The 14,227-nt window shown below is 32.6% G+C and overlaps 1 protein-coding gene across 1 annotated transcript; it reads right to left on the bottom strand.

Annotated features, from left to right (window-relative positions):
* Positions 1 to 3,788: 3,788 nt before the first annotated feature.
* LOC145613340 (aldehyde dehydrogenase family 3 member H1-like) lies at positions 3,789 to 10,748 on the bottom strand. The gene is made up of 10 exons (XM_081668426.1): positions 10,373 to 10,748; positions 8,400 to 8,468; positions 8,197 to 8,293; positions 6,966 to 7,172; positions 6,135 to 6,250; positions 5,929 to 6,033; positions 5,652 to 5,824; positions 5,474 to 5,564; positions 4,943 to 5,092; positions 3,789 to 4,265 (listed from the first exon to the last, which is right to left on the bottom strand). Exons 1-10 carry the CDS (start codon positions 10,583 to 10,585, stop codon positions 4,005 to 4,007), a joined length of 1,482 nt encoding a protein of 493 aa, XP_081524552.1. The 5' UTR covers positions 10,586 to 10,748; the 3' UTR covers positions 3,789 to 4,004.
* Positions 10,749 to 14,227: the final 3,479 nt, after the last annotated feature.

Here is a 14,227-nt window from a genome sequence, read left to right as displayed (position 1 = left end):
AAGTGAACAGGCCCTAAGTTGTGTACTGGTAAATATGCCTACTTTTAGTCAAAATAGTTAAAAAAAAATATAGAAGAAGGATGGAATATTTGACTAAATATTTTTTTAATAATGATAGAGAGCCCTTTCAAAAGAAAAATAAAAAAATAAAAAATAAAAAAAATAAAAAAATCTTTAGTCTTGTACTAGGCGTTTCCTGGGTTTCGAATTTTTTTAAAAAAATTAACGCAACGTACCCATTCTGATCGGTTCGACGAGCCTTCAGCAAGTGTCGAAGGTTGTGTTTTTGGTATTTCGTTGTTGTCCATAAGATTTAACGAAATTGATTTTGCAAAATTTATAAAATTTGTTTGATTTCACGGTGGTTGGGGTGGTTGTCCGATGAACGTCGGTGGCCGTTGACCACTAGAGAGAGCGGTAAAAAGTTTTGTGTCCAGTAAAAGTATGAAATTAAGGTAAAATTAATTATTTTTATAATCGTTATAATAAGGTTAAATACGTAATTTAATTTCATTTTGTGGGCGTTAGTTAGAAAATCGAGGGCGATATTTAAAAACCCCAAAAAAAATTAAAAAAATCTCTATCCTAAACTATATATTATATTGTAATCAAATAAAATTCTTATGGAAACATTAGATGAATTCCTTAATCATTCCATACGGTCAATGAATTAATAATTAACACTATGTTAATATTATATACAAGGTCTTATCATATTCCATAACGTAATAATTTTCCTAATATATATAAAAGCCCACCTCATTTTACAATTTTGCTCCATGCATAATTAATTAAGCCAAGCAAATTTAGTTGTTTGATTTCTCTCTCTTCTTTCTCTCTCATCCCTTTTCTTTGTTGTTCTTCTTCTTCTTTCTTGCATTTTCCATGGATTATGAAACAGAAAAATCTCATCAAGAATGTTATAATATTCCCAAAATTCGAGATTTTTGGAAGAAATATAAATTTCATGCTGCAAAACGGTATCACCATGATGATGATCACAAACATCACATTTCATCAAATAATAAGATCAAGCCAAATGATGACTTCAAATCTAATAATCCTCATGCTTTTGATGAAGAGTTTTTTAAGGTTTGTTGTATTCTTACATTTAATTTTTCATATTATATTTTCCCAATTTATTGTTGATCAAAATAATAGTTTTTCATGTTTTATGTTATTTTTTAATATTTTGTTGTAATTTCTTATATTAACCTGTTTTTAATATTTTATGTTCTTTCAATTGTAAACTTGTTTTTTACAAAATTCTTCTTCCTATGTATGTCGTCAAAATGAACTTTTATGTTTCAAACACAAAATTATAATGGATTGTTTTAAAAGAATTTATTAGACCCCCAAGAATTGCATAAATTCTTGAAGTTAAAATATAATAAAAAAACAAAAAATATCTTTTTAAAAGAAACTTGGTAAGTCGAGATATGCAAGATTTCCACGTTTCTGTCTATGTTTGTCTATATGCATAATTGCGTATAATGTACAAGATTAAAGCGACGGTTAATATAATGTTTGTTTCATTATGATTTTGCTTCTAAAACAAATATTCTATAAATGAGAATTAGACATAAAACTATGATATTCTATAAATGAGAATTAGATGATTTTCTCCCTGCTTATAATGTGTGCTCACCTAACCCTAGCTACCATATGCATAAGTAATTTGTGAACTTATTATTGTTTTTATAAATAGTTACTGTATTTTAACATTATAAATTTTGACAGGCCACCCAAGATTGGCAGGTCAACCATGAAAAATTGCAAGATGTCAACAATCATTTTCACAAGGTCAACCAAAATGGAAATGGAGTGGAAGAGCTTAACAAAATGAGTCAAAAACATGGGCATGATAATGATAATTATCATAATAGCTGTTTCAAAGCATTTATTTTATTAAGTGTTGCCAAGAAAAAGAAAGGCCCATCAAGAGTTTCATCTTTTGTTGATCTTCCAACAACCCATGATTCACAACGGTTTGAAATGAACTTACCCAAAGGAAGTATTTACCACTCAAGTCCTTCATTAGGTAATTTACTTATCTCAATTATCTTAATCTTATACGAAGTACTTTGAAAAAAAAAAAAAACATATCATATCGTATGTTCTTGCTAAATTAATTAATTAACCATGTGAATAGAATACGCCTCATAGAGGTATTGGCATAGTTGTAATAGTCATGAGTCTCGTGACTGCGAGCCTATGTACAATATGTCATAGATTTAAATCTCCTCTCCCCTATTTGTAATTTGTATTGCCCTAGTGACTCATTTTTTAAAAAAAAAAAAATAATAATGACAATCATAATTCAAAATCAATTTCCTAAATTAAAATCTTGTAGAGTTGGTTCAGTTTTTCTAAGGGCTTTTTATGACATTGTAACACGCAGGAAGATCAGGGAGTATAAATACAAGCAGAAAGGAACAAGGGACTAAAACATACAACATTTCAAGAGCACCTTCAACAATAAGCAGGGCACCGTCAACAATAAGCAGGGCACCGTCAACAACTAGTAGGACAACCAGCATTAACGGCAGGAATGGATCCACCAATAGACCCACCAGCATTGCCAGATCTACAAGTGATGTAGCAACCAAAGCGCGAAAAATGAATGTAAGTAGAAGTGGTCCTATGATCATGTTCTCCAACTCGAGTGGAATGTTGAAGCCTCCTGCTACTGAAAAACAGCTTGAGTGCACACTAGAGGAGTTATATCATGGTTGTGTCAAGCACATTAAGGTTTCTAGAGATGTCTTCTCTATCACAGGGTACGATTCCTAGCCTCTAATAAAATCATCTCATACCAAATAAGTTCACTAAAGTTTATTGACAGTTATCATAACTCCAAAACTGCAGGCAGATTGTCCAAGAAGAAGAGGTTTTGACAGTAAACATAAAGCCGGGATGGAAGACAGGAACACGAATAACCTTCCAAGGAACTGTCAAAGAGGAGCGTCAAGGAGAGTATCCAGGAGACATTATCTTCGTCGTTACAGAAAAACACCACCCTTTGTTCAGGAGGATGGATGACGATTTAGAGCTTGAGATAGAAATTCCTATGGTGGATGCACTGACAGGGTGCAACTTATACATTCCTTTACTAGGGAATGATAAAATGAGCATGAGAATTGATGAAATTATTTACCCAGGTTATGAGAGAACTTTTGTAGGTCAAGGTATGCCTAACCAAAAGAACCCTCATCATAAAGGGAACTTGAAAGTCAAGTTCTTAGTAGCTTATCCCAACAGCCTAACTGATGTACAACGGTCCGAAATTTTCAGAATATTGAGTAACTAGCTAGTGTTGGTTTCTCTCTACTGCTTTTCTTTCCTTTGTTTCATATAGATTAGGGAGTGAGGTAATGATCTGAGGGAAATCTGTACATAGTTTGGAGAGTTTTCGAAATGTTTGGTTTAGGTTTTATGCATGCTGCTGATTCAAAATCAAATTATATAAATGAAGAAACCAGATTATCTTTGTAGTGTAGTAGTTGTATTCTAATCTTTTTCTTTAACAGTTAAACTCGGAATTCAGATAATACTGTCAAATAAAACATAGAAATAACATTAATCCTTAACGATCCACTCAGACAACAGAATTTGGATTAGTTGAAGTCTGTTGGGAGCTAGCCTCCTTTTCTGCAAAAGTCCAAGGAATTAGAGTTTTATACTGTATCACTTTTGTTGTACACAGAATGTTAGCCCAACTTAGATTAGAATACTAAACGTTGAGCTAAAGACAGATTTGACAAAACTGCTGATAGATTAGACTGAAGTAATGGTGGCAATTTTCCTGCTTCTGTTGAATTAAGCAACTAACGGCAAAATAACCAGAACTGAGTCATATGCACTTACATAAGATTATAAGAAGACAAAGCCATCATTTATTTATCTACTAAAACCAAATAATTATCGCGTTCAGAAATCATAAATAGGATAGTGCTAATTACACAAATAAATGATGCACATCTTTAATTTACTTAAGCAGCTTACTATGCAGACTTTTCTTTACGGGCAGAAGATAACCATCCCATCAAAGCTTGAAGTATGTCCAAGATACTTCCAGCCATCAAAGCACTCAATAGTCTCATTTTTCCACGGGTGTAAGGAGGGTATCGAGCAGGAGCATCACCCAGAAAGCTTCTGTAAAGAACGGCCTTCTTGTGGCTGAATGCGTCAAAAGAGAATTTTCCATGGTATGAACCCATTCCACTCTCATCAACTCCACCAAATGGTAAACCATGAACTGCAAGCTGTACATCAATCCCAACAGAAGTAAAATGAGCTTTAGCAAAGAGTAATGTGCAGATATGCTGTATGATATACCAAAAATACAATCATATAGTGGCTTGCTGTTGTTAGAAAACAAATAAATGTTGCTTTGTAATTTGGGACAACTCATTTCTTTTTTGTGATGTGCATCATTCATTTGTGTACTTAGCTTTGCCAGATGGTTAAGCAGTTTACCATGCAGACTTTTCTTTACAGGCAGAATAAATGTTACGGAGTACCAAGGAGATTTAACTTGTAATGGAGACAAATAGCAGAAACTATTTGTACCCACTAATCAATCAGCGTAAAATATTTTTCTAGCTTCTTTACTATAATGTAAAAATTTTAACTAATAGACTGAAGTTTTATACTTTTCTGTCGAAGATAAGTTAAGGACATATTCAAATCAAGGGACAACTCTTTTTTCTTTTCTTTTTTTTCCTGACAATGATGCAGGCATGCAAATCAATAGTCTGGAACTCTAAAATTATCAGATTCTGCCAATGTCAAATACTGTTATTATATATATATATATATATATATATATATATATATATATATATATATATATATATATCGAGTTATGAGCACAAATTCTCACATACTAGAGTTTGTACTAAAGTGAATGAATTTGAATGTAAAATGTTAGAGCACTTACATGTATGGCCGAGTCATTAATGACCAAACCACCTGCAGAGACAGTCCTCACAAATTGATCCTTCAGATTGTTCCTGTTGGTGAATAAGTATGCAGCAAGGGGCTTTGTTCGTGACATTATTATTTCATAGCATTCTTCCAGTTTATCAACCTACAAAACAAGCACATTAAGAAAATCAATATACAATACTCAAGTAACTAACCAAAGGAGATATTATGATATGGTGATATGCTCCATTGTAGTTTAAAGGATTGGTTTCGAATAAGTGTTTTCATTTATTGTCATGTATTCATGTACAATCCTTTCTAAGGAAAATCAGGAAGTCAATATTTTATTGATTAAGACAAATCTTATATGGTTAAATCTTTAAACCTACATTTTTTTTTTCCAATAATTAGTCCTGAACTCAAGTTATAAAGATATAGATTTTTGTTTCACAATGATACAAAGATAGGAAGCCGGAGACTTCTCTGAGAATCATCAATTAAAAGAATACAGAAAGGATAGGAAAAATAAAATCCTCAATTATACCATGATAATGGGAAGCATTGGACCAAATATCTCCTCATTCATGATTAGAGAGTCTTGAGGGACATCCAGCAATAATGTGGGAGCAATTTTTCTGTAGCACATTGAAAATTTCCTCATCACTGTAAATAACTTATTCTTGCAAAGTAATAAGAAATTAAGCATTAATTGCTATGCTTACAGATGAGCTTTGTCTCTTTGACCACCATAAACAATTTTACCAGCTACTTTATCCTCATCTAGAAGCCTTGCTAAACGATCAAAATGGTTGGAATTCACAATTCGAGACAAATCAGGAGATTGAAGTGGCTCTGAACCATAGAATCTATCCAATTCACGTTTTAGAGTATCTACCTGTATTATAGCAAGATCAGCGAAAAAGCAACATTAGAGAAAAAGCAGCATAATTGAAGATTATATCTCAGGTTCTCAGACCTTTTAATATTTCAGAACCTTACCAGTTTGGGAGCAAAATCTCTTGTAGTGACAATATAATCAGGAGAGATGCAAGCCTGCCCATTGTTGTTCCCCCACTTGCCTGCAATAATTCTTCTAACAGCAATCTACAAGCAAGAATCCCAACATGTCAGGAGAGAGAGTGTGAGAGAGAGAGTCCATATATTAAGGTGCTTGAATGCAAAAAAAAAAACCCAAAGCGCTTTACTTTTAGATTAACATCAGGATCAACTACTGCTGGAGATTTTCCTCCAAGTTCCAAGACAACAGGTGTAAGGAACTTGGCAGCAGCTGTCATCACTACGCGTGCCACTTTTGCATTGCCTACAATTTCATGGAGTCAACTGTTGTTAGGAGGTCACATTTATAAAGACAAAGCATCTATACAAAGGATAGCATAGCAGGAATGCTAAAAGAAACTAAGTCATTGACAAAGCTTAATATAGCCAAATTATGCTCATTTATAACAATAATAGCTTTTGTGAGCGAAATTATCTTGATTACAGCCATTTCCATGTAAAATTAGATTAGACAGCTACACTGCTACAATGAATAGCAATCACTTGATCAGTGACGCAAAGAAATTTAGAGAAGAGTATGTCTAAAAGGTGAGAACTTGTTGTACTAATTTAGTGTTAAACATTTTAAAGCTTTTTCCAGATACTGTAACAAGTCACCTGGCCCCTACCCCACTATAGATTATTGTGAAGCCGTCTCAGTCTCTCGGACAAATTGTTCCTTTAGAGAAGTGGCCCAAAAGTAAGTCTAGTTCTATTAGAACAAGCTGACCATGCACCAAAACATTGCCTGGTAGCCAAATAACAACATTATTGAATTCTAAAACCACTTGCAAACAGCATTTTGATTAAAATAAATAAAACTGACAACAAAGATTAATAGCCATTTATGTTTCAAGCTCAGAGATTGATTTGAGAGCTTATACAATGGAAAACAAAAACCAGCAATTTGTCAGAAGTGCATCAACAAAAATACAAACAGCCACTATTTTATCCCATTTTGTAGTATGTCAGAATCAAACCTGTATAAAATATTTTATCCCATTTTTGTTCTAGGAGAGCAGAAGTTTCAGGAATGGCTCCTTCTACAACTCTGACTGCAGAACTATCCAGATATTGTCCCACATACTTTGCTAGCAATGAAGACGTAGCAGGAGAAATTTCAGAAGGCTTTAAGACGACTGAATTACCAGCTGCTATGGCTCCAATAACAGGATCAAGTGATAACACTGAAGAAAGCAATCACACAAAAGGAAGATAATCACTCAATTGTCCCACATACTTTGCTAGTAATAGACAAAAAGAAAACTATAGATTCAAATGCGGTAATAAAGCTTATATATTATACACAAAACCACATAGAAACCATGACATAAGACACGAATTTAAAAGGGGGCAACGGCATATGCGCAGTATAAAGTGTCTCAAACTCGTATATTAAGTTTAAGTGATAAAAGTTTAAAATATGAACAACACCAACACAAGAAGTATACTATGAATCAGAATTCCAATATCACAGAGAGAAAAGTGCACAGCTTCTTCTAAAAGATCGAGAGATAGGTTTTCATTCCATAGTCCATTGAGTAATTGGTTGCTAATTGCATGGGGTGCCTCATCAGATTAAAATAGTATCTGCATGCTACAGTGAGAAGTTCCCTCCTCTACATAGCATTCAGGTAATCCTTCACAAAAACAGTATTCTTGTTCCATTAGTGATTTATTCAAATAAACAGATGAGATAACATGTTTGAAGAGGCAAAAGTATATACATCACAACATTCAGCTACCAAGCATTCTTTGAATTCAGCTGTTGATGGCAGAGAAGACTTGAAAAAAAATAACAATGTTCTAAGTTCTAACTGCAATCTTGGTTTAGCAAGATGAAGCCATTCATGCACGTGGACCGTGGAAGTCTCTTCTACTTTCTGAAAGGTCTATGAAGATGAAAACTGATCTTCTTTTGAGAGGAGGGAGAGGGGAAGAGACTCTTTTAGCTGAGCTGAGGTAGACAATAGATGTTACTCCTTCACCACTAACATATTCACAGGACTCTATAATATCAATTTACAATCTGTATTGAACTTTGGTTAAGTTTGGCCAGGTACAGGGTCAACAAGGATTAACCACACAACAATTTGTGTTGAACTTTGGTTTGAAGTTTTTGTAAGAATAATAATTAAATAAATGAATGAATTAATAAAGACGCATATTATAAGAGAAATATGTAGTGATTTGAGCAAAATTCCAACTCACGAATCGGATAATTCCACGCGGAGATAATCAACACAACGCCTAATGGTTCTGCTACTATTTCTGCTGATGAAGGAAATGCGAGTAATGTAGTTTTCACCTGAGGCACAACCCAGCTAAGTTCAGTAAAAACACAAAAGCACAGTAGGCAGTGCGGTGAATACTACTAAGTTCTCAACTGATAGTCTGAAACTACCAAGTTTTACCTTTTCTGGCTTCATCCACTGTTTTAATTCCTTAAGAGCCACTTTACATGAAGACTTCAGCATTGAAATCTGCAGTAGCAGTGAAATCTCAGGTTAAACATTTACAGGGTATTTCTTTTTAATTAGAGTAAACGAGGAAATAAAAAAGGGAAAAAAGTCCTTATATATTTATATGCCAACATAAGAAAAAAGAAAACATATGGAATAGCAAAATACTCCGTAGCATTCTACCAGAACCTTACTGTTCTCCCCACCTCTATGGCTTTATCTTGTCATTGTAACAACTTTCCTGGTCATTCCTACAATAGCATAAGCTGTGTTGCTCTATCTTGAAACCAGTTTTAGGTTAATTATTAAGGTACTATGGTAGGAGTAGGACACAGGACTGTGGCTACATTATCGAATAATTTAAGGCCAATATGCCCCCATCCCCATCTCCCCTTCAGGTTTTAGATTCAATACGGTAGCTTTTTTATTCTGATATATGCATTATATAAAATCGATAAGTTTCTTATTATTGGCATTGCCATTGGAATTATATGTATATTTTCCCCTAAGACAACAATAATCACCATTAAGAGTGGAAAGAGCAGAAACAAACTGTACGAAGTCTATCAATAAAAACTGCACTTGAATACACAAAGCACTAATATCAAGCAGCTATGACCTTTCTTAAAGGACAATTAAAGTCTAATTTATTACCTATTATTCACACCAACACAACAACATATTAGTTATTCTCACACCACCTACCAAAAGTAATGGTAAATTAATCACCAAGATGCAGAGATTTATAAACATAGTAGAAAAGTCAATATTGATTATTTACTTGCAGCATCTTGTTCATTGCATTAGCCTCCAAATTTGAACATAACATAATTTCCTTCTTACCTAGCAAGCAAACAACTTCTGTCTGTTGGCCAATTATTACTTATCAGCTCACTCCAGCATAAAGGGGGGCACCCAAAAAAAGGCACAAAGTGAATAAATACTATAGAAGGCGCGTAGATTTTGTTAAAAACAAATATCATCTGAAATAAACATGTTACAGAGCACATGACTATATAAGAGCTGTTACCAGCAACTTGGTAAGGACCTATACTTTACAATAAATTAAGAAAGGAACGTTTTAAAGATCCTAAGACTCGGAATCACTATCGTCCACATTATTGCCATGACGTTATTAAGATCCCAAGACACAGAATCACATCTCGTCCATATCATTGCCTTTTATGACTCTCGCTATTCGCTACACCAAAAAAGGAAAAAACCCCCTCATGAAATAGACCTAACTTCATTAATACTAAAATCCTTAGCACCAATCAAAGAAAAACAAGGAAAGCAAATTAATTTGCCATAAATGCACAAAACTAACCCCTCATAAAAGTGTTAGCATGTTATGTCTGTTTCAAGGATGCAAATCAAATAGGAGAAATACCAAGTAGGAATAAACCAGACCCACTCGAATTACAATTAATGCTCATTTTTCAACTTTCTAATCAGTCATTCTCAGCAACAAAAACACATAAGTTCACACAATCAGCATGATTTTATCATACTTCATTAATTAATACGGAGTACTCCATATAAACCATCGCAATTCGCGAACAAATAAGCAAATAAATAGTCTTGGTTATTCATCGTACAACATTGTTGCGTCCACCCTAGCTCAATAGTAAACACAGCATACAAAATCAATCAATCCATAAAATCATCCCTTTTAACTCAACATATAGGAAAAACATATACGTATACCATAACAATAACGTTACGCGTCAAAATAAACATTAATAACAACGATAGACACGTAATTTCGTCACGATTTCAACAAAACAAATCTCACGGACAACAATACCCACAATGTTAACAAAATAATCCACGATCTCAAAATTTCAACAACAATTTCATGCAAATAATAAAAAAATAAACAAACGAAAACAAAATTATAATGAAATCAAACAAAAATAAGATACCTCAAATAAAACGGATTCAAATTCAGGTTTATTAAGATCAGAACGAAGAGCATCAACAATCTCAGTCTCACGTTCTTCAACAAATTTAGCAATACTCTTCAACTGAGCCACTCTCCACTCGTAACTCCGAGTTTTACCACTCACGAAATTCCGCCGGAGCTCCGTCACCATCGCCGCCGCATCTTCGCCGCCGAACGTCGTCGGAACCTCCATTAAAAACCTCGAAGAGAGAGAAAATAAAAAATAATAATAATAATAAAATAAAATAAAAGTTATTACAGTATTTCTTAGGAAGAAGGTAAAGGAACGAGTTGAGGAGAGAGAAACTCGGTGTTTGACCCGCGAGTTAAGGGAATGATTCGGGTGAAATTTGAGAAGAAAAAGGGAGGGGGTTTTGATAAAAGGAAGAGGAGAAACAAGTGCACGTGCGAATTAAGCGTGTGACAGGATTTATTAATTGGTTTATTTTATAAAATTTTGGATTAATAATGAATTTTTTGTGACGTGTTTGATGATTTATATTGTTTGTTTAAGTAATAAAAAATCTAAATTTTTGTTGGGAAATTTGGCTGAGGTTAGGTTTGTTGGATAATTGGATTATTTGGATATACTCGTAGAATAGTGTCTTGATGTCATAATTGTTTGGGAGCAAGTTGATTGGATTTGTGTTGTGACGTCATACATATATTATTGAATTGTCTTGCAAGAAATTACAAGGTTTTTTTTTTAAAATCATTGTCATCAATCTAATCTAATTTCTAATTATAGTTAGAATAAGGGTTAATCTTCGCCATGTTTGATTAGCTGTTAACTCGAAATAATACCGATTCATCACTAATCAATTCATGATACTTCATTCGTTCTAAATTATTATTTGACATGTTTAGACTTTTGACATTATTCATAGATATGAAAAAGTTTTGTCAAGTAGATATGAAAAAATATTGTGAATTATAGATATGAAAAAATATTGTCAAATAGGATCTCATTAGAGTGGTTTCAATGTGTACTTAAGAAAAAAAAAACAAATCAATAGTATAATTAAAGATATATTCGATTAATATATACATTGATAAACATGATATAGGAAACATGTCAACTAATACGGAGTAATATTTAGAACCGGAAAAAATTGTGTGATTTGATGTGAACAACTTGTAAGCTCAAATTTTAAAATCCGATTGTAATAAAAATTTTAGTACTCAATATTTATTTAGAGTATTATTTTTTTTTTGATAAAATTTATTTGGAGTATTATGTGGTTAAAGCATTATTGATTCCAAAGAATCCTTTTGAAGCTAAAATGGTTAGAGGTCCCTTTAGCTATCTATGCAAATAAAATAAGTCAACACCCAACATTTGGTTGTTGGCTTAATCTAGAAGTAGCAATGTAGCATGCATATATATATATAAGAACATGATCTTTACTCGTAGTGTTTTGTGGCGTATAAGATTGGTTTTCACACATTATAGTGATGATTAAATCTAATCTAAAAATTAATCACTCATTTATTTAGCATTGATATGTGTAGCAGTGTAGATTATTATGGGTCATATGTGTTTGATTGAATCGTCCGATTTTTCTTATCGTATACCTCTTGATAATAACTTTACTAAAAACTTAGTATTATATTTAGATTGAGATGCTAGAATGAACTTATTATTAATTAACAACCTTTATTATGCACTCGGTGTAAATTGCATAGAAAAAGGTAGTTGCACCCACGAGTTATATATTTTTAGGCATTTAGCTAATGAGATTTTTTTTTTCCCTTATTAATTATTTGTATAATATTTTGTAATATGCACGACAGCACGAAAATCATCAATAACCAAAATAATATCCTTGAAAGCAACTAACTCTAGGTATAGCCGTAGGGGTGTATGTTAAAAATAATGTTAGAATATTCAACAAAAGCTTGGAATATGTATTAGTGCATTACAAGTCACGTTACATGCATGTATACATATGGTTATAATTAAATAACCTAGCTATATATCTTTAATTAATCTTCATAATTCATGTGGATAGATGCTCTTATTAGTCGATCTCTTACCAATTTACGTTATAATAATCAAGAAATTGGATGTCGGTAAATTACATGTTAGTTAATGTGAAAAAAAGGCTTATATATACAACTAATGCAAGCTAAGTTTTTAATAAAATATTGAATTAGTGAGCAATGTCAACGTGTACAAAATGAATTAAGTAAGAAAATATCGTAGTAAGTCAATGATTTAGATTTTAGAAAACCTAAAATTCTTGACTAATTATAATATTAAACAGTTTGTGTTGGTCCTTTATAAATTTGTACGAGTTTTTATTTAATTTAAACAATGCTTATGTCAAATCTCTGTTGTTTTGTGTTAGGTTGATAGCAGTGTATCTGGGTGAGCTGGTGCAACTAACAATTTGGCACTTTGGTCTCACTCACACTGTCGTGTACTCATATATACATATGTATGTAGACATGGCAAATTTTGAGACCATTGGACAAAATTGAGTTTGGAATGGGAGATTAGGAATTAGGATGTGACGCGAAAATAATCAGATTCAAATAGCTTCTTCTTATTGCATGTTTGGTATGAATATTGAAGAGAATATAAAATGAAAACAAATAAGGTGATCGTGTAATAATATACTTATATAAGTCTTTGATTATTATTAGTTGTACTTTGAGGTATTATTTGTGAGATATAAAATATTCCAAAGTTGCAACTAATAAAAATCGGAGGTAGTATATCATTATTCGTTGTTTAATATGCACATGGACACATATGACATATCCCTTGTATGAAATTGGGGGTTGAGAAGGAAAATATTTTAGATATCATAAGTCCACAAAGTTGAGAGGTACTATGTAACATCAAAAATGGACACACTTCTCATACTAAACTATAGATAATGATGTATAAATGGTTATTTGATTTTATTTACACCGCTAAAAGCCACTATTCCAAATGTGCTCTTAGGCCCTGTTCTCAATGACTGAACTGAACCGTACTAAACTGAACTAAACTAAATTGAATTGAAATGAATATTTTATAAGAGAAGGATATTAGGAGCTGAACTAAACTGAACTTATTAGAGTTGAACTAAACTAAACTGAAAATAATCGTATGAGAACATGCCCTTAATATCTAGTTATAAGGGTCTGTTCACATTTATTGAATTGAGCTGAACTGAACTGAATAAAGCTGAAATGAATATTTTATGATAGAAGGAAATTAGGAGCTGAACTGAACTGAACTGAATAGAGCTAAAATGAATATTTTACGAGAGAAGTAAATTAGGAGCTAAGCTGAACTGAACTGATTGAAGCTGAACTGAACCTATTGAAGCTGAACTGAACTGATTGAAGCTGAACTGAACCTATTGAAGCTGAACTGAATTGAAATTAAGCTGAACTGAACAAGCCCTAAGTACAAGTATTAAACTTTAACGAAGTACATATTGAGAAGATCACATGTGACAATATGTCTATATTTATCTTGTAATATAATTTACGAAATGTAATTGAAGTCGAGTATATATGAATATGATTTTATTTTATTTTATTTATTTATTTATTTTTTGACAGGATATATGAATTATGAATATACGTAGAATTGTAGAAATGTTGCAAGAAAAAACTTTAGGCTTTGCCACTTTGGGCAATGCTTTTAGGACTGAAATGTATGTTTAGCATTTGCCATAAACAATTAAATACCCAACTTCAACTCCGGCCCAAAAACTAAACCCGACACAAACATAGAATCTCTTTTTGACAAAACCCACCTTGATTAAAATTAAAAATTAAAAAAACCACCACCTACCCACTAATGACTGGATAGTGATACACATACATTCAATGT

The sequence above is a fragment of the Chenopodium album genome, chromosome 25, assembly GCF_948465745.1.
Source record: "Chenopodium album chromosome 25, dcCheAlbu1.1, whole genome shotgun sequence".
Lineage (NCBI taxonomy): Eukaryota > Viridiplantae > Streptophyta > Magnoliopsida > Caryophyllales > Amaranthaceae > Chenopodium > Chenopodium album.
This window is presented reverse-complemented; position numbering and strand designations above follow the sequence as displayed.

Bases quoted from the DNA above. Each gene is read 5' to 3' on its own strand.
- LOC145613340 (XM_081668426.1), bottom strand. From the start codon at position 10,585: ATGGAGGTTCCGACGACGTTCGGCGGCGAAGATGCGGCGGCGATGGTG. The intron at 7,173-8,196 runs GTGAGTTGGAAT...TGCTTTCTTCAG, and splicing joins CGCGTGGAATTATCCGATTC to TGTTATCACTTGATCCTGTT. The intron at 5,093-5,473 runs GTATAATTGAGG...CTTGTTTTGTAG, and splicing joins CAATGCTTCCCATTATCATG to GTTGATAAACTGGAAGAATG.